This window comes from Lagenorhynchus albirostris, chromosome X (genome assembly GCF_949774975.1).
Source record: "Lagenorhynchus albirostris chromosome X, mLagAlb1.1, whole genome shotgun sequence".
In the NCBI taxonomy this organism is placed as follows: domain Eukaryota; kingdom Metazoa; phylum Chordata; class Mammalia; order Artiodactyla; family Delphinidae; genus Lagenorhynchus; species Lagenorhynchus albirostris.
This window is the reverse complement of record NC_083116.1, coordinates 127,520,868-127,546,557: the sequence shown is the minus strand read 5'-3', so window position 1 is coordinate 127,546,557 and position 25,690 is coordinate 127,520,868. Positions and strand designations below refer to the sequence as shown.

The 25,690-nt window shown below is 45.0% G+C and overlaps 1 protein-coding gene across 1 annotated transcript in view; it reads left to right on the top strand.

Annotated features, from left to right (window-relative positions):
• The window catches only part of STS (steroid sulfatase), a 178,856-nt gene extending 153,406 nt beyond the window's left edge, over positions 1–25,450 (top strand). The window contains exons 9-12 of the mRNA XM_060138071.1: positions 227–386; positions 8,593–8,714; positions 9,036–9,101; positions 22,445–25,450. Of these exons, the coding sequence (XP_059994054.1) occupies positions 227–386; positions 8,593–8,714; positions 9,036–9,101; positions 22,445–22,818 (722 nt within the window). The 3' untranslated portion in view covers positions 22,819–25,450. The remainder of the gene's footprint in view (positions 1–226; positions 387–8,592; positions 8,715–9,035; positions 9,102–22,444) is intronic.
• The last annotated feature ends 240 nt before the right edge of the window (positions 25,451–25,690 follow it).

Here is a 25,690-nt window from a genome sequence, read left to right as displayed (position 1 = left end):
CCGTAACATTTTATGGAAAAACCCGAACGAACTTCTTGGCCAACCCGATATATATTCTTCACCACAAGAGACACAGTATTGCTTGTGAAATTCTCATTGAATCCATGTCATTAAATCACTAGGTTCTTCCAAATCGGCCACCCCACATTAAGCATTGAAGAGTGCATTGAGGTACGTGTTGGAAAGACGTATAAATCTCCTTGATGTCTCTCCTTCGGCATTTTAGGGGGAAAAGCCAACAACTGGGAAGGAGGCATCCGGGTTCCAGGCATCCTCCGATGGCCAGGGGTGATCCAGGCTGGGCTGGAGATCGATGAGCCAACAAGCAATATGGACATCTTCCCGACGGTGGCCAAACTTGCGGGGTCCCCTCTGCCGGAAGACAGGTACTGTGACTCCCAGGTGCTCGGGGCAGTCTCCTTCGGATTTTGTGGGCAAGGGTGTTCCGATTCGCCTGCACGGTGGCATATGCTACTTCCGGCTGGACCCTTTATCCACGCCCAGTTATGGGACTTACTGGTGGGTCCAGCAATGTAAAACACCGCTCTGTCCATCCTGTTATCCCAGTGGGAAATAAAGTCCAAAGCCCAAAGGGGATGGACAGTCTTTTTGTTTTTTGTTTTTTGTTTTTTGTTTTTTGTTTTTTTTTTGCGGTATGCGGGCCTCTCACTGTTGTGGCCTCTCCTGTTGCGGAGCACAGGCTCCGGATGTGCAGGCTCAGCGGCCATGGCTCACGGGCCCAGCCGCTCTGCAGCATGTGGGATCTTCCCGGACCGGGGCACAAACCCGTATCCCCTGCATCGGCAGGCGGACTCTCAACCACTGCGCCACCAGGGAAGCCCTGTTTTTTTAATATTTGTTTACTTATTCATTTATTTGGTTGCACCAGGTCTTAGTTGCAGCAGACGGGCTCCTTAGTTGGGGCTCGCTGGCTCCTAAGTTGTAGCACGTGGGCTCCTTAGTTGTGGCATGTGAACTCTTAGTTGCAGCATGCATGTGGGATCTAGCTCCCTGACCAGGGATTGAACCCGGGTCCCCTGCATTGAGAGCATGGAGTCTTATCCACTGTGCCACCAGGGGAGTCCTATGGGATGGACGGTCTTTAACTGAGCCTCCCTCTTTTGGCATTCCGTGGAACCTCTCCCCCTCCCTCCCTCTGTCCTCTCTCTCTCTCTCTCTCTCTCTCTCTCTCTCTCTCTCTCTCTCTCTCATCTGTGCCCATCATCGGCTTGCAGAAGGGCAGCTGGGCAGATGCCCTCTAACCTCCCTTGTTTCGTCCCACACCTCTCCTCCTGGCCCTGTTCACCAGCTCTTTGCTGCAGCAGCGAGAAAGGCAGTTGGGTGCCTAGTCAGGCCCCTTTTTTCCCAGCACGTCTTCGTTTAGCGAGTTCTACATGAAATGTCTTTCTCTTACATTTAAATACAACTTCCGACGGCATCGCCAGTGGTTTCTCCTTAAGTGTTATTACCAACCTGAAGAGTTCCAAGTGAGGCACACTGATTCATTGCTTTCGTTAGTTGGGTGGCAATCCAGGGTGACGGCAGGCACACGGGCTGCAAATCTTGTTCAAATTCAGCTGCCGACAGAACCAAGAGGAAACTGGAAACCAGAGGCGAAAACAACAGCTGAGCCAGAGCTGAGTCCACGGAGAGCTTTGCTCACCTCCCATTGTGCGTAACCTTGGTTCACTCTTCTTTTTTTTTTTTTTTTTCAAATTTCTGCATTAGGTATACCTTCCTCTCAAAGTGCACGCGTGCACACGCGCACACACACACACACACACACACACACACACAGATGGGAAAGGCAGAATTGTAGACGTCAGCCCTTCTCAAACTTTGTGGCCTCGAGATTCATGTACACTCTTCCCAGATCCAGGAGCCCAAAGATGTTGTGTTTCTGTGGGCGGTATCTATCAGCGTTTGTCATATGAGCAATTAAACCTGGAAATAAAAGTTTTTAAACGCAAGAGGGCCCAAGCACACAGTGCATCGACTGACAGAGTGATAATGGAGCCACTGGGGAAACCCACCATGAGCTCATGAAGAGTGGTACAAAAGGCAAATAACATTTTGAATTACTGCAAAGACAGTTTGAGCTCATAGACCTCCTCGTAGGTGTCAGGCATCCCTGTTGGTCTCTGGACCACGCCGTCTCAGGGTAGCTGGTGCTTCAGAGAAGAGCAGAGATTCCCGGAGCTATGCTGCTGTGGCTTCACTGCTGCTGAAGCATTGAAGTTCCTGGGCCCTGATTTCTTCTCCTGCAAATGGGTTCACACTTGCACAGGATGGCAAGCACTAGAGCATGTCAAGTGCAGAGTAGAGATGCACGAATACTTGCCATTTTTGTTTCACCCGCCATATTGAGAGGTAACAGGTAGGGAAGTAGAGTCGTTTCCACTTACACGTTTCACGTCCATCTGGGCTCAGAGAATCATCACTGTGAGGGCTGAAGGGGCTTCTAAGAGCTGCTATTCCAATCAAACTATTCTTCTTCCCCTCTAATGACAGAAAACTTGGCAGGAGTAACTCATCAAAAGTCTTTTCTTACAGAAAACTAAAACTCTCACTCCTTATTTTACTTGCTCTCTGGCCCTGGTTCTTTCTTGGAATAAATCTGAATAGTTCCCTGACCCATGCACACTGAGTGTTCAGATAGTTTCATTAAGTACATTTTTCTCTCATGGTTCATGATATTAAATTTGTCGGTACTCTCTGCTTTCACAGTATCTTTATATTTTTATTATTTTAAAAACATTTATTTATATTTGGCTGTGCCAGGTCTTTAGTCACGGTATGCAGACTTCTTAGTTGTGACATGCGAACTCTCAGTTGCGGCATGCATGTGGGATCTAGTTCCCTGACCAGGGATCGCACCCGGGCCCCCTGCATTGGGAGCACAGAGTGTTAACCACTGGACCACCAGGGAAGTCCCTGCTTTCACACTATCTTTAACTGGTTTTCCACCTCACTGGGAAGAGCCAAGGGAAGGGAAAAGTTCAGAGGCAAAGAGGAAGATCCTTAAAGGGAGATCTTGCTGCCGGCACCTCGTACCCACCCCAATCTGAGGCTAATGGGGGTCATCCTGTTTTTCTCCCACATGCCCATTGAGGAAGGAAGCAGCCTCCCTCCTAAGCTGACCCAAACATTTTGTGCACGAGCCAGTGTCATCAGTGGAACCCATTCTGAGTATTGAAGGTTCTTTCAGTGGATCTCACCTGTTGATGGTCCAACTCAACCCAATGATACTATGTCTGGGTCTTGGTCTAAGGCTCTATAAGATGTCATTGTTCTGCAAGAGACAGCACAGATAAGAAAACAGCAATCTGCTTCCAGGTTGCTCATGGGAATAAAATGATCTCACAATATACTATTTAGATCATGTTAGCAACCAGGTCTAGAAGACGTCCTTGTGTGTCTGCCCTGGAGACGTTGACCATCTAAAGGGATGGTTCTCAGCTGGGGTGACTGTCCCTCCCAGGGGCCGTTTATCAGTGTCTAGAGACATTTTTGATTGTTTTGACTCAGGACGTTGCTGGCATCTAGTGGATAGAGGCCCGGGTTGCTGGTAAACATCCTACCATGCACAGGATGCCACCCTCCAGCAAGGAGTGATCCAGCCCAATATGTTGGGAGCGCTGAGGTTGAGAATTCTGCTCAAAAGCTTATTATTGCTCTTTTACGGAAATTGTCGTTATCTATATAATGAAAACCTCATCAAAACTTTTCAATAAGAGCATCCGGATAATATCCTCATATATATCCATATCCATCTGTAAATCTGATACACAGGTATCTACTCTTTAGAAAACAGCCTAACTCCCTCTCACTAAGATTGGTGTAAATCAGCTTCCCTGGTTTCTTGCTTAAGCAATATTAAATTTACGTTTCTCAGGTGAGTAGACACATTCAGAGAGCTGGACCCAGGCTATATGACAATCACTTAATGAGGTTCCCTCACATTTTGCCACATTTTTCATTGAACGAGAGGAGTTTCGTTCAGAAGACCCGTGTCCTTCAAGTACAGCTTTGTAATTCTCAAGAAGCAAGTGCTGTTCTTGACAATCCTAGCTTGGTGAGAAATGAAAAGCCCTTCGATGCAGGGTTTCTGCTTAGGTAAAAAGAGCAGCAGTCCGAGGGTTACACATAGAGATTTTCACTTTGCAGAGTCTCAGTGCTGCCATGAGAATTCTCTAGTTCAACCCTGTGGTGTGCCTATATGAGATTCCTCTTGGCGGTGAATCTTTCCTTCATACCTACCGTGGCCATCACCCCAGCATATGCAGAAGAATCATTCCCCCTGCATCTCCAAATAAGCTGATTCTGGACATACATGGAGGGCAGTCTTTCTTTGCGATATAAAACATAGGCAACAAAAATATAATACCTCAATACATTAATTCATTAAAGTGAAAACCTGTCATCCTCATCTTTGCAAGCAGACAGAGTATTACCATAGTGAGTCTATGACCATGCTCCCTCTTAATGAAGATTGGCATGCCCAATTCTCCTATTCCATAATGAAAATTCGATTTCATTTCTTTTTTCCAAGTTTGGAAAAGAAATCCAAATGCTTGGTATCACTTATGTCTGATGAAGACAAGGGGAGTGGCTTGGTTCTCCCACTCAATTTTGCTGACATCTAGCTGGGTGACCACAAAAGACTTCTTCCATAGAGCACTACAGATACAAGAGCAAGCTGTACCCAGCTCAGCTCCATTTTGCAGAACAAAAGTCGAAACTCTTCACGTACGTGTGACTACGTGTAATTGATCTTGCTTTCTATTCACATATGGCAGAATGTTTGATGTTTATGGGTGGAAACACTTTTAATTATGAAAGAGACTTTCTGGGTACTTGGGATTCCCTTTAATTTATCAAAGATCTATGTGCTTTCTTCTAAAAATGTTTCCTGTCCTACTCTACAGTGAAAAAAATCACCTTATTTTTTTGTTTGTTTGTTTTACATCTTTTCTGGAGTATAATTGCTTTACAAGGGTGTGTTAGTTTCTGCTGTATAACAAAGTGAATCAGCTATACATATACATATGTCCCCATATCCCCTCCCTCTTGCGTCTCCCTCCCACCCTCCCTATCCCACCCCTCTAGGTGGCCACAAAGCACCGAGCTGATCTCCCTGTGCTATGTGGCTGCTTCCCACTAGCTATCTGGTTTACATTTGGTAGTGTATGTATGTCAGTGCTACTCTCTCACTCCATCCCAGCTTACCCTTCACCCTGACCCCGTGTCCTCAAGTCCATTCTCCACGTCTGCATCTTTACTCCTGTCCTGCCCCTACGTTCATTAGAAGCATTTTTTTTTTAGATTCTGTACATATGTGTTAGCGTACGGTATTTGTCTTTCTCTTTCTGACTTACTTCACTCTGTATGACAGACTCTAGGTCCATCACCTCACTACAAATAACTCAATTTCGTTCCTTTTTATGGCTGAGTAATATTCCACTGTATATATGTGCCACATCTTCTTTATCCATTCATCTGTCGATGGGCACTTAGGTTGCTTCCATGAATCACCTTATTTTGAATATGGCAACAAGTGACTCACCTTGTGCCCCAAGTTAACCTCTTTTTCAGTCCCCCAAGCCTTTCCCTTCTGCTATGATCCCCAAATCCTCCCCAGAGCGGACCCGGCACAGGTGGGTCGGAGGGACGTCCCGAAGTACATGGCTCACTGACTCAGCTGAGAGAGATACAGCACATTCGTGGGGGGATGAAATCACTGTCCCCCACAAAAGTTCCCCAAACATGTTCTTTTCAGTTACGTGAGAGTCATCCGCATGCTATTGAATTTGACCTGAAATTCAGACATGACTCTCCTTGACACTGAATTGTTACTATCCCCATGGTTGCCATGAGTCAGGAGCCCAAAGAGAATCATCTCACTTTCCAAGTTAAAGGCAATCTCAAATGAGCACGTTTTTCACAGAATCAGGCAGACACCAGGGGAAAAAAGCATCCGATTTTGTAGCCATGGCTGTCCTGCAAGCGTGCTATGGAAAGTTGAATTTGTTTACAGAAAAGGCCAATCAGACGATTCCCATAGGGAAGCGGCGATGCTTTGCATCACTTTGAAAGTGTAGGGGCCCTTCTGCCACGAATCGTGATGTTGTACAAACATTTCCATCCCAGCCATCCCAAGTATTTTGATAACTCAGACGCCGTTTAAAAGTTTAGCTCAGTAGAGTCACTTTCCATTTTTCATGGCAGAAATGAGCCTCTTGTTGACAAGCCGTATTTCTCCAGCGCTGTTCAACAGTGGTTTCCATCGCAGCGTGATTTATTGCCGGCTTCCAGGAAAGAGTGCGTTAGGTATAGGATGTAAAACAAAGATGAGATCAGTCTCTGCATCGCAAGAAAAAAGAAGTTTGCAGAACAGACTTTGTTCCCTCCTTAAAAAAAAGAGACAAATCTGCTTGGAAATCAGAAAAAAAGTCTATGAGATTTACAGTGTTCTTTTTGTCATTAAATCCCCCTTTGTGGGATCAGGCCCAGTTCGGTTATGAAATACCAATCTTAAGAAAACAGTTCTGTCTCCTGGGTTCTTAAGTGCTGAGTTTTGTGGGTTTATGATGAAAAACAGCTTCGAGAAATGAGCTAGACATTGAGTCAGAGAAACAGAGATTCACTCTCACCCTCGAGCCATCGTGGAAAGGCCTTCTCTCCACGTGGAGCTAAAGGTGGTGGAGAGGTGTCGGGCCCATCTGTCCCATCTCTCACCTTCAGGGTTTTCACCCCTGGGGGCTTTTTATGCGCAGGTCCTCCTCTCTGCCCCTCTCCCCTCATCCCTTGCTTCCTTTCCACCTACTTAGGCTCTCCTAATCTCAAGGACTGAGTTTTTCTTGAAATTCACAATACCGGCCATTTCAGAATAGAACTAGTGTCCGGAGAACACACTGCTTCTGGATCGAATCATCTCTCTACCTTGTTCCTCTCATGGAAGATGAGAATCAGGCTTGGAAAGTGAGCCAATTCTGTCTTTTGTTCTTATTTTTAACTTACAATAATAGAATATTTTCAGTTCCGTGGACTTGTGCGGAGTGCATGATTAATAACTAAGGTGGGGACCAGAGAAGCAGTCAGCAGTAATTACATGATGGGGTTTTTAGCGACACCAAAATAAACCACAAAGAAAAAAGAAAAAAACAAAAAAAACTCAAGGGATGTAGGACCTCTCAAGAGTGCTTACCCACATTATGTAACCAAGTTAAAGTTCCGGTTTCTCAATTCCTCATAGTAGGAGGGGCCAGGGATGGAGTGTTTTGGGTTTTTTAAAAATTTTTTGTTGGAGTGTAGTTGATGTAAAATGTTGTTAGTTCCAGGTGTACAGCAAAGTGATTCAGTTATACATATACACATATCCACTCTGTTTAAGATACTTTCCCCCATAGTTCATTACAGTATTGAGTAGAGTTCCCTGTGCTCTACAGTAGGTCCTTATTAGTTATCTGTTTTATGTATAGTAGTGTGTATATTCAGTCCCAATCTCCCAACTTATCTCTCTGCCCACGCCTTTACCCCTGGTGACCATAAGTTTGTTTTCTGCATCTGTGACTCTATTTCTATTTTGTAGATAAGTTCACTTGTACCCTTTTTTTAGATTCCACATATAAGCGATATCATATGATATTTGTCTTGGAATGTTTTTAATCAGAGAAGGAAAACCCTCAAGTTCAACATTCTACCTCCTTCCAAGTAGCCTTCTGCCCCAGGTTTCAGTGGCAGTGGCCTAATGGTAATCAACGACTTCAGTTTCTCTAGTGCCTGTTAATGTATGTTTCACTCAAAACAAAATTATAGGCTTTTTTCCTTTATGTAACATCCAAATAGTCTTAATTTTGCTCCTTAGCAGTTGTATACAGTTATTGCCTACCATCTGGAAAGTTCCCCTTCTCGGCCTAGTTATAGAAGAGATATATTTACCTTTGAGAACATAAACATATGTGTAATGTGTATATGTGATATGTAAATGCATGTGAGTATATTTACATCTTCGGGGTATTTAATATCATCATTATTATTTACAAATCACGTCCCTGGGACTTAGAACTTCATTTGCGTTGAAGTCCATCCAATCTAAATTGCCCCATGCTGTATATTATCTTTTTTTTAAAACTCAGATTGTCAGAAATTCTTATTTTCTATAGATTTGTAGTTTGTGAATACACTGTTTGCCAAGGCAATAGGCAGAAAACTCGGTATAGGAGCAGCAGCAGGGGAAAGCAGTGGAAAGCACGGATGCCCAGTCAGCTGGGTTTCAATCCCATTGGCTCTTACGACACACGTGGAGTTGGGTGAATCACTCCATTTCTTCATCCCATCATCCTGGAGTGATACTGGTCACAACTCACAGTGCTGCTTGGAGGATGAAATGAATTCATGCACGAGCAGAGGTGGCCTCCCTACATTGCGTATGGCGCCCAGTGTGGGTCAGTTAGTGTCCTGGGTTGGTTACTTCATTACCATGTTGTAGCTCTGTCATGCCCCCATTTGCTGGAAGGACAGCGCCGACATCAGGAGGTTTTAGCCCAAGGCTGATGTGGCCCCCTGATGCCCACCTGCTTTATCCCCCAGGATCATCGATGGACGTGACCTGATGCCCCTGCTTCAAGGGAGAAGCCATCGTTCGGATCACGAGTTTCTCTTCCACTACTGCAACTTCTACCTGAACGCCGTGCGTTGGCACCCACGGGACAGTGAGCAGACGCATCTTTCTTTCCATGCTTGTAGGGCTACGTGCAGTCACTGCCATGGGAATAGAAGAAATTGCAAGAGGGCGTTGCTCTCATGAGATGCCCGAAAGATGCTCAGTTTTGCTTTCTCTGTCCTCCTCCGCGTTCCTTCTTCTCTTACGCCTCCCGGTGCCCTGGTGGTCTAGGCAGGGCGTCACACATTGCTGTGACATGTGCTTGCAGCTCCCTCAACCTGGGAGGACTTCCTTTCTTTTCCCTTCCTGGCTAATGCTTATCCATCCGCCCCAACCCCCCTGAAAGCCGTCTTCTCTGCCTGCTGTCTAGTAACTTTTGCCCTGGCACCGAATGCCCTTGAGATGTTTACCCGACCTTCTCTCCCGAGCCTCAAAGGTAGGGGTCATGACTCATCGATCTGTGTTTGGTCACGGATCGTGTGTATTTGCTAGATGTAGATATTTAAGACAGAGTTCAAACGCTTTGATGTTATCATGGGTCCCAAACCCAGGGGTGTTGTAAATCGTGCACTGTATCAGTGACGGGACCTTCTTTGGGTTTTCCAACAGCGGATACAGGGGTGCATTTCTAAAAAGCATAAAGGACCAAGTGGAACCAAGTGAGAATCGTCGGTGTAGTGATAGGTTCACATCTGGTTTTCACGTATTTAAACTTAGAACTACAGTAAGGCTCACATCGCTAAGATGCCTAGGAGTCTATGGGAATCCAGCAACTATTACGCCCCTGCTGTATATCCCAGAGGTAGAGGCTGCTATTGGACTTTGAGTTTCCTCTTCAGTGGGAAATTGAAACTCCCCACTTCTCTAGTGTGTTTTGGGATTCTGCTCCCAGAGGCGAGATTCTCAGAGCAGCTTGTGTATCCCCTGCAGCTGATGACTTGGTAAAAACTCAGGTGACTCTGATACTGGATTTCAATGTACTCCTCACCCCATTCTGCTCACCCAGTCGATTTACCAAAGACATCATTTAAAGAGCAGGTGCTCCATTATTCTTAGAGTGGAAAATGATAACCCTTCCGTTACCCAAAGAGATCACACCAGGTTTACCCTTCAGCGTTTATACTTTCAATCTGGACGGCTTCCTTGAGATAGCTTCCGGAAGACCCATATGGCAAAACCATGGGGGCCCGATTCCAGGCCCAGAGGGATCCTGTTTACGTATCTCATCAATGTGTCCATCATTCCTAACACCCATAGGAATGCTGTCTCTTTCTAGCATTATTGGCAGCATTTAGATCTGAGCCATCTCATCATAAATGAGAGATGTGGTCCTCGCCACTTCCTTTGATACGGAGCCTGCGAGAAGCGTAAAGCAAGTCTCGGGAACTCTTGTTTGTTTAAAGAAGGCTGATATCACGTCCTGAGCCTTGCAGAATTGCATTTAAATAAAGCCAACCCCGTCGAGTGAGAGGAGCCGGAAGAAACCTACTGGATCAGGGGCTGGGAAAGCACCTTATGTGGAGGAGTAAACAGAAAAGGGACAGGAAGAGGCAGAAAATAGGAGTAAGTGAGAAAAACAAGACCCAGATTCTGACAGGCAGCTGGCCTGGGGATAAAGCTTGCTTCTAAGATAACACACAAGTGACATTTTCTCTTATGCAGTTCCTTACTATCTTCTGTCCTGAAGCAACAGCACACGAGGAAAAATGACGGTGTTTCCACACCGGAATCATGCATCTAGCTAAAGGGACTCAGGAAACCGTGGGCTTTATGAATCGTCTCATCTACTTTTCAGATTGTGCCTGAAACTCAGTAACAGTGGTTGCTGCCTTGGCTGTCACACATGGCTCCATGGCTGTTTGCTCAGTATTTCATCTGTTCGTTTGTTGTACACGTATTTATTGAGCACCTACTAAGTGGCACCTTCTGGGCTAGGCTGCACACCTGTCAGTGAGCAAAATAGACCAAATTCTTTGCCAGGGAGTTGCTTGCCTCTTAGCTCAGGACAGGCTGAAGGCTGTGCAAACAGCTGGAATGCACAGGTGTGTAAGGAAGTGTCACCCGTGTGTGTGGAGTTACCTGTCAACTAGAGAATACAGAAAGTAAACTAGTACTAGTTAGAGGAGATGACTGACATCATCTCGGATCTGTGCTGGTAGGAGTTTATGGTAATCACTACACAGGAGACACTTTCCATAATTGTCAGTGGTAAGAGGGCTGCCTCCTGGCCTCCAAATACTTGGCTAGAAAAGAAGAGAGACATTTAGGATCAGGGTTTAGAAATGTAGCGTCAGGGCAGCAGTGAGCTGGAGCCATCTCCGGATGGCTCAGGCATCTTGCCAGCTTGTTGAGAAAGCACTGCTACCTGGAAGTCAGCCAGGCGGCGAGCGCTGACACCCCGGCAACTGGCAGACGTAGCAAACGCGCGCCCTGTTCCTCGCTCGGAAAGCACAAGCTTACCAGCAGTAAGTACGCTGGTACCCGTAAACTAGAGCTGAGTGGCGGTGTGGTTAAGATCCAGTTGCCGTTTGTCTTGATCAGCTGGACGCCTACATGTTACAATTCCCAACTTGTTACTCATTTTCCCAAAAACTTAGAGCTGGAATGCTGTTTCCACCCTTTTAAAACATGAACCCCTTTCAGCTTTCATATACAGTGTCTTCTCTATAATTGAATCATTCTCTAATGATAATGTTTCTGTAATTTCGTTGTCTCAGCAAATTGAATGGCCTAACTTAATCATCTCATATCCTTACGCCCACTGCATTTTAGAAGAACTCGCGAAAGTGTTATTAGGACACCGGTAACTTTTCCTGCATTACAACGGGAATTGTGAGTTTACATTTACTGTTCCGCATGTATTCAAAAAGTTTGGCTTTAAGTTTTGACCTATGAAGCAGTGTTAGTAAAAATTCAATGTAATGACAACTTGATTTTATGGTAAAATTTATCTTAAAAGACTGGTAGTTAGCTCTGAGATTCTGCTGCAGATTTTTGAGCAGATGAATGTAAGGCTATAAACTAAATGCTCGCATTAGTGTGAGACTTTCCAGGACAGCTGGTCGTACAGAAATCCATGGGATGTGGTTATGCTGATGTGGAATCCAAGGAGTCCCATAAATCCTGCTAGCTTTTCAATTCAAGTTTGTTGGAAGCTTCTCTCCTGTGACTTTCTTTTAAAGCATCATTTGAAAAACCTCAGTAGTACCCCTGAAGCGTACATTGTGTATAGAAAAATGATAAACAATTTTGACTTTTAAGACTTCAAAATAATTTTTTAAAATCTTAAATCACAACAAAAAGCAGTAGGAAATTAGAATTCATTCCAAAGAAATTTGTTTATATCTAGCTCTTTTAAAGGTGCCTTTTTTTGAAAATAGGAGATAAGTGAGGTTTAAAATTGCAACAGTATTGCAATAGTATTTGAGGAAAAATGCTTGCTTTGTTCACTAAGATTTTCACCCAGTTAAAAAATTAATTTTGCCTCTAAAATGCACCTAAGAAAAGAGAGAAGATTCTAATTACAGCTGCCTATGTCTCAGGAGTTGATCGGTGTAAGAAAGGCTATGCTTAGTTTTTGTCTTTATTAATGACTTCAGTTTGTGTCAGTGGTCTGATTCTCCTTTGTCTGATTACCGGAAGTTAAACCTGAAGGGTCAGAAACAACAAATCGAGGGCTGAAGCTGAACTCACGGGGGCTGTGGCATTTTCACATGAAAGCTGCAGAGAACTTTCCTGTACTCCAGCTTACCTTAAGAAGGAGAAGCCCTTGCCCAACCAGAACTTTTGTTACAATTAAGAAAAAACGCACATACGTAAATCACTTCAAGGATATATTTCAAGTCTTAGGATTTCCTTTTCCTTTTGGTTGAAAATCTAGACCAAAGGCTGCATTCCCAACAGCTCTTGACCTTTGCGATATTCACCCACTAATTCCCTCACCTGCCTTCTCAGCCCGGTATCGTGGGACGTGTGTGTGTGTAATTGTAGGAACGCAGGGTGATGTGTCCCAGGATGGACGGAATCTGCTTTGCCCACAACCTAAGAGAAGGTGTGATGGTGATATAGGAGGATGGAAAAGGTTTCCCGGAAATTGTGTTCAACGTTTATTCAATTTGTTTTATCTCATTATCACTCAGATGCTTCAGTAACGGGCTTATCGTCCCAACCATTTATTTCCTTTAATGGAAAAACACCGTCATAAAAGGGTATTTTGTTTTCTCCCACTTGGTCTATCAAACATGTATTTTTATATGGTACTTCCTATTACCTTTTAAATAATATTAGACCATTGTTGAAACATACGTCTACTTTTTTTTTTATTGGAGTAGAGTTGATTTACAGTGTTGTGTTAATTTCAGCTGTACTGCAAAGTGACTCAGTTATACAAATATACATTCTTTTTCATATTCTTTTCCATTATGGTTTATCACAGGATATTGAATATAGTTCCCTGTGCTCTACAGTAGGACCTTGTTGTTTATCCCTTCTCTATATAACAGTTTGTATCTGCTAATCCCAAACTCCCAATCCATCCCTCCCCCAAATCCCTCTCCCTTGGCAACCACAAGTCTGTTCTCTACAGACATCTAATACTTTTCGACTAAAGTTTTCGCATGTCTGACCTAAGATTACATTAATTCTTGGACGAAAAACGTGTCAGCCATGACTTCTGTTCATTTGTCACAATGCAACCTTGCTTCCTTACAGAGACAAAATACATCAAAATGGGAGTTTCTTTCTCGAATGCCCAAAGCACAGTGTTTCTGAACGAGTCCTCCAGTGTCAGCTCAGCACCCAGCTTATTCGCAGCTACCATAGGCCACCTCTTCTGCCCTTCCCCCCCCCCCGACGTACTCGCTCCTACTGATTTTCTGCAATATTTTGCACATCTCTCTTCCTCGATGTCAGCATGGGGCATATGTCAGTTCTCACAGTATTCCTGCTTGTTTCTAGCTCCGTCCTGATTTGCTTCCATCTGCTAGCAGAGCTGGGCATTTTCTATGGGAACATTTTAGTTCTAACCAAGGCATGTTGTAGTGAATATTTGTGTTAAGTATTTATATTAGGTATTCATATTTATATTAAATATTTGTGTCTTCCTCACCTTCGGATCTTCTATCCACAAATGTTTTGTAGGTGGTTTTAGGCTTTTCCCTGTTACTCTCTTCTTCTTTTTTTTTTTTTTAACATCTTTATTGGGGTATAATTGCTTTACAACGGTGTGTTAGTTTCTGCTTTATAACAAAGTGAATCAGTTATACATATACATATGTTCCCATATCTCTTCCCTTTTGCGTCTCCCTCCCTCCCACCCTCCCTATCCCACCCCTCCAGGCAGTCACAAAGCACCGAGCCGATATCCCTGTGCCATGCGGCTGCTTCTCACTAGCTATCTACCGTACGTTTGTCAGTGTGTATATGTCCATGACTCTCTCTCGCCCTGTCACAGCTCACCCTTCCCCCTCCCCATATCCTCAAGTCCGTTCTCCAGTAGGTCTGTGTCTTTGTTCCTGTCTTACCCCTAGGTTCTTCATGACATTTTTTTTTCTTCTTAAATTCCATATATATGTGTTAGCATACGGTATTTGTCTTTTTCTTTCTGACTTACTTCACTCTGTATGACAGACTCTAGGTCTATTCACCTCATTACAAATAGCTCAATTTCGTTTCTTTTTATGGCTGAGTAATATTCCATTGTATCTATGTGCCACATCTTCTTTATCCATTCATCCGATGATGGGCACTTAGGTTGTTTCCATCTCCGGGCTATTGTAAATAGAGCTGCAATGAACATTTTGGTACATGACTCTTTTTGAATTTTGGTTTTCTCAGGGTATGTGCCCAGTAGTGGGATTGCTGGGTCATATGGTAGTTCTATTTGTAGTTTTTTAAGGAACCTCCATACTGTTCTCCATAGTGGCTGAACCAATTCACATTCACACCAGCAGTGCAAGAGTGTTCCCTTTTCTCCACACCCTCTCCAGCATTTATTGTTTCTAGATTTTTTGGTGATGGCCATTCTGACTGGTGTGAGATGATATCGCATTGTAGTTTTGATTTGCATTTCTCTAATGATTAATGATGTTGAGCATTCTTTCATGTGTTTGTAGGCAGTCTGTATATCTTCTTTGGAGAAATGTCTATTTAGGTCTTCTGCCCATTTTTGGATTGGGTTGTTTGCTTTTTTGATATTGAGCTGCATGTGCTGCCTGTATATTTTGGAGATTAATCCTTTGTCAGTTGCTTCGTTTGCAAATATTTTCTCCCATTCTGAGGGTTGTCTTTTGGTCTTGTTTATGGTTTCCTTTGCTGTGCAAAAGCTTTTAAGTTTCATTAGGTCCCATGTGTTTACTTTTGTTTTTATTTCCATTTCTCTAGAAGGTGGGTCACAAAGGATCTTGCTGTCATTTATGTCATAGAGTGTTCTGCCTATGTTTTCCTCTAAGAGTTTTATAGTGTCCGGCCTTACATTTAGGACTTTCATCCATTTTGAGTTTATTTTTGTGTATGGTGTAAGGGAGTGTTCTTATTTCATTCTTTTACATGTAGCTGTCCACTTTTCCCAGCACCACTTATTGAAGAGGCTGTCTTTTCTCCATTGTATATCCTTGCCTCCTTTGTCATAGGTTAGTTGACCATAGGTGTGTGGGTTTATCTCTGGGCTTTCTATCCTGTTCCATTGATCTGTATTTCTGTTTTTGTGCCAGTACCATACTGTCTTGATTACTGTAGCTTTGTAGTATAGTCTGAAGTCAACTCTCTTATTCTTGAAATGCGTCATCTTTTTTATGTGACCACTGCATGTCTTTTGAAGACACACTTGATAACAATACACTGCACCCTTACGTTTATTCTATATCTCCTGTCTAGCAGATGCTCTGCTACGCTCTTTGCATATGATGCCTCTTTTAATCCTCCTTATTAAAAGTGAGTTTGATTATATTCGTATTAGATGTGGCCGTAACAGAAACAAAAAGTCACGGTAGCTTATATCAGAGGGAGGTTTCTGTCTTCATCTCGTGAGTGAAGTCTAGCGGTAGGTGGTCCACAGAGTTTCAGGGATGCAGACTCCAAGCTCCGTCCCACCACCTGGAGGATGCAGCAGCTTCTTCTGCGTGGAGAAGGGTGACAGTGTCCACCTACGGGCAGCAGGAGGGAGCAATGGATGGAAAGAATGATGTTCCCCAGGCCAGAAGTTGGTCACCTGTGCACACCTGGTATCAGAGGAGGCTCGGCAGTGTAGCCTTCATTATGGGTGTCCGTGTGCCCTGGTGATACCCCACAACTTTGGCAGCCTGAGGATAGTTTCAGTCTCTACCAAAGTTATTTACAGATGAGGACGAAGAGGTGTCAGAGGTCACAGAATGGGCGTGCAGTAACAAGAGTTGACGCCAAGTTGGTGCTAAACCAACACTGGCTACTTTGAGAGTCTGCCCTGTGGTAACTTGGAACTTCTTCCCCCAAGACAATAAGTTCTTTTATTCACACTCGCAAAGATGATTCTTCCTCCTCACTGTTGTCTCTCTGGCCATCTCCACAGCCCCATGGACTGTTTCTGGAATTCATTTGTGTCCTCTCATTCCCTAAGTCCACCCATCCTTGGGGACCTCAGCTCTGGCCTCCCCTGGATGAACTCTGACCCTGATCCACACCCTCCCACTGCCGCCATGTCCACCCTGCACATGCCTCTGTGCACACGCTTTCTTGAAGGCAAAGGTGACATGGAGACACCCCGTGGAGAAATCTCTGACTTCCTGGCTCATTTATCTGCCGTGACCAAATGTCACCAAGCAGCCTGAATCTCTGGCTGGCTGGAGGCTGTGTTGGCGCTGAGTAATTTTAGGCAGGACGCCCCCAGTGGCTCTGGAGGAGAGACACACAGAACGTACCGGGCTTCCTGTCTGCGCCCATGCCGGCTTCCGTGGTGGCAGCTGGCTTCTTCCCTCTTTTTCGGTGTCTTCCTGATCATCCTGTCGGCCCGTTCATCATTAATTTACCAGCACATTTTTATTGAGCATCTGTTCTACGTAAGGCCCTGGGCGCTGGTAATTCACAGATACATTCACTCTTCTATGTAAGGCTCTAGGTACTGGGCATTTTGCACCCGTGGGAGATAACAGTTCTTGTGTTCAGAGAGCGAGTAACCTAGAAAGAAACGGAGTCCACAGACGGTGGTAGCCCTTCAGGGCTGAACGCACGGTAGAAACTGCTGAGAGGCGCCAGGAAACAGGGGTAGCTTCTGGCTGGAGACCTGGACAGGCTCACAGAGGACGAGTTGTCGGACCTTGAACAATGGATAGGATTTCAACACACAGAGACAGTGAAGGGCAGTGGGAGACTTTAGCATGCCTTGTGTACCCACTCAGTACAGGATTCATATTTCCGTCCCCCCAAATGCGAAAACAAACGCTTAGTCAAAGGGAGTGTTTTGCTTTCGGGCGCTCAGGCATCGCTCGTGGAGCTAGGGTTCCTCTAAATCTGAATTTAAAAGCAGGTGCTCTGGGTCACAGCCCTTACCTGCTTCCTCTTCCTTCTCAGTGTTTTTGTATCTTGAGTCTCAGTGCAACCAGCGCAGGAAGCTGGCAGAACCGGGTCTATAATCCATGAGCCCAGTACTGGGTCACTGAGGGTCTCGGCTACAGAGAATGGGTGGGCACGAGTCTCAGGGGTCAAGAACAAGAGCCCTTGGGTCTGCACTTCTCTGGGAGCATGTGTGAAGACACTGGTGCCCTAGGTTGCTCCACGTGGGCCCCCATCCTAGGATCTTTGGGTCTAAGACAAGAATGTGGCATTGATGTCAGGTGGCTGGCTCAGGACAGGGGAACACGGTTGGGGGGCATCATGGAAGCAAGGAGGTCGCCATGAGCGTGGGAACCTTGGGGTGGATTTTCAGATGTCTGTCCAGGAGATGAGATCAACATTACTAAGGGGGCAAGCTGAGGGTCCCAGTGGGGTGGTATGGGCCGCTCACAGTGGGAAAACACAAAAGTCTTTGAAATACTTCTAGAAGGACTCCAAGATGGCGCTATGTAGTGGGAAACACTGCTAAGACGGAAAACCCCAAATGACTCTGGGTGGCTTCTGTATGTACGCGGAATCCTCCAAACATCCAAAATAAATCTTGCCAAGACTAGCTGTTCAACAACATTCATCAAAGGATGTCTCAATCTGAGTGATAAATTAAGAGCCAGTGTGTTGAAGCCATTTAAATTTTGTTGTCCGTATTCTTTAAGAATCCTTAGGAGGAGGGGGAAGGTGTCTTAAGACTTGTATTACGGTGGCAACAGGTTTAAGAGCATAAAGAAACTCGTGCTTTGTCTTAGATTGACGGAAGCTTTATATTCAAAGCTAACGCACAGGTGGTTATTACTATGCACCTGGCATTGTTCTGAGAGCTTTACACGTGGGCATGGGTTGTTAACCCCCAAAGCAAAGCCCCGAGACCAGTACTACTCTTTTTTTTTTTTTTTTAATTTATTTATTTATTTATTTTTGGTTGTGTTGGGTCTTCGTTTCTGTGCGAGGGCTTTCTCTAGTTGCGCAAGCGGGGGCCACTCATCATCGCGGTGTGCGGGCCTCTCACTATTGCAGCCTCCTGTTGTGGAGCACAGGCTCTAGGTGTGCAGGCTCAGTAGTTGTGGCTCACGGGCTTAGTTGCTCCGTGGCATGTGGGATCTTCCCAGACCAGGGCTCGAACCCGTGTCCCCTGCATTGGCAGGCAGATTCTCAACCACTGCGCCATCAGGGAAGCCCGACCAGTACTACTCTTATGCTCACTTATCAGAAAAGGAGCTGCGGCCCTGAGAGGTTAACAGCCACGCCCAGCATCCCACAGCTAGGAAATCGCAAAGCTGGGATTGGAACCCACACTGTCAGAGCCATCAGAAAGGAGAGGAGAGTTCAAGCAGATCGTAGTCCACTAGCTACCAGGACAGGAAACACTTCTTAGCTCAGAGACAAAGGATGTCTCCCCTTGATGCTGGTCGTGGCTCCGGACTGACAAGAATCCTCGCGTGAAGGGAAAAACACTTTGCAAAGTGGACTGGTATCTGTTAGGCAGAACTTAGCATCTAATGTCTGCAGAGGCTGCTTCCAGTGCCGCATGGACAGAAAAAAACGGGCTCTGCATTCTCTCTGTTTCTGTTCTTGGGGACCCTGTGTGCTCAGGCTTGGGGTTTCTCTGTCAACGGACCTCTGAACCTTTTCTGGTGGCTGAGTCCCTGGGAGTGATCAAAATCACAACAGCTCTTCCTGTCCTGGGCTGTCACGCCCCTCAGATCCCCAAGAAATCCCAGGAACCCACTGCTTATTTTAATTTGGATGAAATAGCTGTTTTACGATTACACTTGGAAGGTGCTGAGTTCAGGGTCTAGCTTAGGAGTCAAGTTTTTCTCACTTAAACTCTATTTGCCTTTTTGTCAAAAGACTGTAAACTTTCTTTTCTCATGAATCCTCTCAGTTTTTTTCCAGTGGTGATTTTGCATAAAAATGGGTTTCATAGGTAGGTAGTTATCTCCACAGCACTTTTTTTTATTTTTTTTTATTTTTTTATTTTTTTGCGGTTCGTGTGCCTCTCACTGTTGTGGCCTCTCCCGTTGCGGAGCACAGGTTCCGGACGCGCAGGCTCAGCGGCCATGGCTTACGGGCGCAGCCGCTCCGCGGCATGTGGGATCTTCCCGGACCGGGGCACGAACCCGTGTCCCCTGCATGGGCAGGCAGACTGCACCACCAGGGAAGCCCTCCACAGCATTTTCTATGGTCTTGACAAAGCAGCCCTCTAACTGTACGTCACCTTTGTCCTCTAATAGTCACAACTATTTCTCTTAAATTTTGAAGCATATTTTAAACCTAAGTCGAATTATTGTTCCCATCAATACTTAGACTTTTTTTTTGAAAAAAAAGTTCCATTTAATTTTCCTGCATTCTCCCTAGAAAATGTAATAATTGCTTCCTCTGGTCAGTGGGCGTCAATTGTAAGAAAGATTCAGATCCCGTGGTGGTCAAAATATTTATCTGTGACAGAGGTGAGACAGAAGCAACCTTTGTTCAGAGTGCACTGGAATTTTAACAATAGAGAAAAAAACTTTTTTAACGCAACATTTTTTTAGTAGTATATGGAGAAATCCAGGATGAAATACATTATTAAAATAATTTTGGTAAACAGGAATCAATATACCTATTAGAAATATAAGGTGACACCAGGTACCTCCTGTTTTATCACATGATCTGCTGATTTACTTTTTTCTGTTGAAATGACACCTTTGACAATGTCGATTCCTGGGTTTTTGGTGAGCAACGGAACAGTAAGGCTTCGTATCTTATACACCTACATGCAATAAAATGCAGCCCAGTTTCTCTCATTTGAGCAACTCCAAAGTGGTCTAAAGAAATAATACAGAGAATACTCAATGTATCTTTTTATAAAAAGTTTCAAAAGTCCAAATTGCGCTATAAAAAGGCAAACACCCCTATAGCTTACCCAATAAATCTTCAGAAAAATTAATTCTTCATTCTGCACTTGTCCGAGCTGCACTGCCATACCACCGCTGCTCCCTGTGAGGACACTTGAGGTTTATTTACTGACTGCTCCTTAAAACTGCCCGCCCGTCTGTTCACACCTGGGCAGGACAGAGCACAGGTGGCTAGTGACGGAATCTACGTGCACGGCTTTCAAAAGCAAGCGGGTAGGGAAGGGCCTTAAATGAATTTGTTCCGGGAGCCTGTACTCCCTTGGGGTTTTAAGCACACCAAGACTTGATTCGAATGTCAAGTTCAAAACAGCCACCAGATGTGCAGCTTCGGGGCCGGAGCAGAAGAGACTTGCTTCCCCAGGCCTCTGTCTGTAAGAGCCTCGGCCCCGCTGACCCTGATGGAGGACAGATTCTAAGTGACTGCAGCTTCTCGCTGCCGAAAAGGCTTCTGAAGGAGATCTAGGGGTCAAGGGGAAGGAGAGGGGGGGACGGAAAGAATTTGAAGGTACCTGCTTCCTCTTGACCTTCTGCTGGAGAGGGAAAGCAGGCCCTGGAATTCTTCCTGCAGCCTCGCAGCCTGATTTCATCTTCAGAAGGCAGGTGCTGACCTGTAAGTTGTGTGAAGCGACACAGCCTGTAAGTGCCATCTCTCCCAGCATCAACTACGCGACGGACGGGAGGTTCCCCGTTACGGATCCCTTCAGTGTATGTATCTAGGCCGTACACACATTGCTTGTCTGTGCTGACCGGTTCTTCCCCAAACCAGAGGGGTTTAGTCACCTTTGAAGATGCTTGTCTGAGGTCAGGGGCTGTTTGGGGAGAACGTGGGACCCATGGCAGTTGTTTTCTGTTAATTCCATTCATTTCTTTTGCATTTGGATCCATGGGCCACTCGATACCTATAACTACACAATCACCATCTCCATGCCGACAAATGACCGAAGTGACTCAAATAGGTGTGTGATGCTTTCTAGTGGGACAGTCTCTATGGTTTTATATAAAAAAGCTGAAGGATAAAGCGAAGAAGGACATTTTCGGTCTGCACCTAATTCTGCTTGGTTCGTATGTGTTGACTCTGTTTTGATCTGCCACCTTTTTCTACCCAGGAAACACTTTTTAGACCTCTGTCAGAGCATGTGTGATGAGTAGTCAGCTTTCAGAAAGCCATAACGTTGTAGGATAAACAGGAAACCAGACATTTCACAATTATTTGTTGGTAAATTAATTTTTTCTAAAAATGGCAATATTGGGTGTTTAATGGAACACAGAAGTTACATTTTTAAAAACTACGTAACCATCCTACTCTGGGGTCAAATTGGAATTTTTAGCACCTTTATTAAGGTATCACATAGAGAGCATAGAATTCCAATTCAGCCATTTTTAGTAACTGTATAGAGTTCTATGACTATAGTCAAATCTAATATGAGAACATTTTCTTCACCCCCAAAAGATCATTTCTGAAGCCCAGCTGCAACTTCTCCCCATCCTCACGCCCGGCCTCACTAAATTCTGGATGGGATGCATCTGGGCTTTCTTAAAAGGGAGGAAATCACATGTTAGCTGAGGTCCTAGCATGTTTCACATGGTTCCTGATGGCTGTATGTATGTGTACACGTGTGTATATGTGTGTGTGTGTCGCGTTTTACCATATCACGTACATATTAGCACTGAGCCTCCCTCTTCCCTCCGCTTTGTTTTAAACAGAAACACAGGCTGCGAAGCTTAGCATCTTGAAGTTGGAGAACAAAAAGGGTCAGAGCTCGGAGCTTAGAATCTGTTAGTCAGTGTGTATTTGCTGAGTGCCTGTCCCAAGTTTATGAGACTGAACTGTGGCAGTCCTCTTAGAGTTCTCTGCTCAAACTATTAGTAAGGTTGTTTCCTTTCTCACTAGCTTCTCCCAAGCAATTAGGGGTTGGGAAAAAGTTGGAAGAGGGAGAGAGAGGAAGAGGGGAGGGGCAAGAGAGAGAGAGAGAGAGAAAGAGAGAGGGAGAGAGGGAGAGATGGATCAAGGAAGAAATGCCACGGTTCTAATATGGTTAACTTTGCATCCTAACAGCTACTGCATAATCAGCTTCGTCTCTTGTTCTGTCGCAGTTTAACAGCAATGCATGGGGGTTTTTCTTTTTAAGCTATGTCTCTTACCCTTTTGAGCCTTAAGCATGAGAAATCCATTCCACGCATAATCGAGTGGTAGATCTCTGCCTTCTTGCAGCGCACGGCAGGGTGATTTCTGTGCATGTTCTCTTGGGGGTGACTCTGATGACCCTGTCCCCACGAGACCCACTTCTGTCCTTGTCAACCACAGGCACGTCCATCTGGAAAGCCTTTTTCTTCACACCCAAGTTCTTCCCCGAGGGCGCCAACGGCTGCTTTGCCACCCACGTGTGTTTCTGTCACGGGCAATACGTCACCTACCACGACCCGCCTCTGCTCTTTGACATCTCCCAAGATCCCAGGGAGAGAAACCCGTTAACTCCGACGTCACAGCCCCGGTTTCGGGAGATCCTGGAGACCATGCAGGAAGCGGCAGCCCGCCACGCTGAGACCCTACGGGACGTCCCCAATCAGCTGTCGCTGGGGAACCTTATCTGGAAGCCGTGGCTTCAGATGTGTTGCTCATCTTCAGGCCTGTTTTGCCAGTGCGACTGGGAGAAGCAGGTTGGGAGAGGAAGCCATTAGCCACGTGCGTCTGGGGGCGCCCGGGGCCACCCCACCTGCTGCATCACAGACGAGCTCGGGGAGCGGCACTGAGTGAAGCCAGCCCTGGCAGCTTCCACCCCGGGACTCAGATCCCTTTTCTCTGTCTTCTCACCTGGAGACGCCATCAAAACCCCACATGTACACCCTGGGGGAAAAATCAGGGTTTGCAGTAAACAGAGGCACAGACATTAGTCACATCTTCCGAGGCCAATGTTATATGCATGCGGTAAGCGGGACTTCAGTGAGTCTGGCCAACACCAGTGCGGACGGAGAGCAGGAAGTTGCACAGGTAACTTGTTCATCTCTCAGCCAATGCACGTGATCCCCGACATAAGGCATCACTTACTCCACAAGCTGATGTGATGCTGTGGCCACTGTGATTCCCCGTATAGCGCATCACAAAAAAGAGAATAAAATTTAAAGAGTGTTTACTACGTCTAACACATGCAACGTTATAATGAGTAAAAGACCATCTTGACCCATCATGGATGATGGTAAGTTCCAGTTTGGTTATTGGAAGGCAATTCCTGTCAGTATTATTTGCAATAATATGAAATACTATTCGTGATATATATGTTTATATATATATACAGTTGCTTCGAGAAGTTTACAGTATTTAGAATCTTATCACTATTTAAGTAAGAGCAATAGAGGCTCACAGCTCTGTCTGTGCTGCAGCCTTTTGGTGAAATCCCTCAGGAACAATAATGCCAAGACAAATCTCTCCTGTACGGATTTGCATCCCATAATTGGCAGCATTCTACTTGGGTTCTGCTGTTTCTTTGGTGAACGGAGGTTCTGAACTCAAAGGCCACTTCAGTGATGCTGCAGTCCCTGGAATCCCTTCTAACAGGATTCAGAATTTTTGGCATGTAAAATGTGCGATATTTCATGGGGGGAGAAAGACACAAGCAATCCATCCACGACCCATACCCATGAACGTGACATCTTGAGTTCTTGCAGAATTTAATGAAGAGAGAAGGTGGTTCATGTCCGTACATACCTGTACACATGTCCGTGTTTTCTGTGGTCTGATCCTGTGGCTAAGAAACATCGATGCCTCCACCATGAGATGTGCAATTTTGTTTGAATTCCATTTCCTGCAACCTCAGTAACGCAGGATGAGGCATAACCAGGTCACGTCGGAGACTGGGGGTTAGGGGCACAGCTGGCGAGAGTTCCAACGTCTGAGCCACCAGCCCCTCCTGAGGAAAGGATTCACTTGTGCAGAGAGCACTTAGGTCACCTTCAGGCGCTGAGCATCCTCCAACAGTATCATGCAGATTCCTTTCCTGATCCGTCCTCAGGAGCTGTGGTCCCTCTGCCTCCCATTCATCTCTTTCGGGAACATGTCTGAACATCTGCTCTTGGCTCAGGGTTTTCTCCATCCCACAAGAGTGCAGGTCAATGGAATACCCCACCCCACTGGTACCCTGGCCCCTCCGGGCACTTTGGAGAGGATGTGTACAGTGTGGCTCAGGCTTTCTGACAGTGGACTCTCATTTCCTCTGTTTGTCTCCACTGAAGAATTTCTAAGATCCAGCAGCATGTCCCCAGCTCCTCTTTAAGGTCTACTATTTCAGATTTTAATCCTTCTTTTTCTTAAAAAAGAGAAAAGATTCCCGCCCCCCCCGCCCGCCCACTCCCTGGGAATGGTTTAAAGTTGGAAAACAAACAGGATTCTTTCTTTTAATGCGGATTTCTCATTGCAGAAATTGCCCGAAATCTGTCACATTGTTCTAGGAAATAGTCTCATGAAAGAATGCACCAGCATGTTACTAATGTGTTAGGGTTATTGCTATTATCATACAGAAACTATATAAAGCCACTTACGAACTTACGTTCGAAGATGATCGTGTTTACTCAGAATTGAACATACTCAATGCAGATGGACTTTTACAAAACATTTTATGATGTAAGAACATGTGTTTGAGGGTGAAATAACTTGAAGGAGTTTTATAGATGATGTGAATACATAGCTTTGTATAGAATTAATCGTTTAATCTATACAATGGTAACAGCCAATGAAGAATCCATATACCTCTGGAGGTACAATGAGCTTTAAAGTATTTGCCTCAGAATAACTTGGATCACCCTTATGTTTCACGGTATTTGAAAATCAGGTTTATTTGTCATAATCATAATTACCATAGACTTCAGACCACTTACCATCTGAAAGTTTTGCTTGGAATGTACAGCAGGAAATTGGAATTCCCATCGGTGTGGCCTCGAGTTGTATGCGCAAACCTTAGTGAGTTTTGAAGCTTTAAACAAATTCTTTTTTAAAAAAACCTGTGTATTTCTAGCATTTCGTAGATGTTAAAGGCTAAGCAAACACTAATCTATAGACAGGGCACTATTTGACAATGTCAGTATCACTGCATGAAAAGCAAAATCACAACCTACGTATCGAGGTAATTAAGGATTAAAGAAAGGAAACAGATTTCAGGTAGCCCTGAAGGACATCCAGTGAAGGGTAAAGAAACAGGAAAAGTACTTGGCATCTGTCTGAACAATGCGATCTGTGAAGTGATTGCCTCTGTGCAGGTTTCCCAGAACCTTGTCCTGATGTTAATGCAAAATGAAAATAAAATTTTCCTTGGCAATTAAACATTCTGTGCTGTCGTGCCGTGCTTTCCCACAGGACTCAATTCAGCAAGCGTGCGGAGTGTTTCCTATGTTTGGGGCACGATGTTAATGGATGGGGAATATGGGTTTTAGTTCAGCAAATACTTATGGAATGTCTGAGGCTCCGGGGAGGGGTAGGAAGTATAGAGATGGCTAAGAAATAAATAGCCCATGACTTTCATGATTAGACGGCAGGGCAAGGGCCAAGTTATCCATCTCGCAC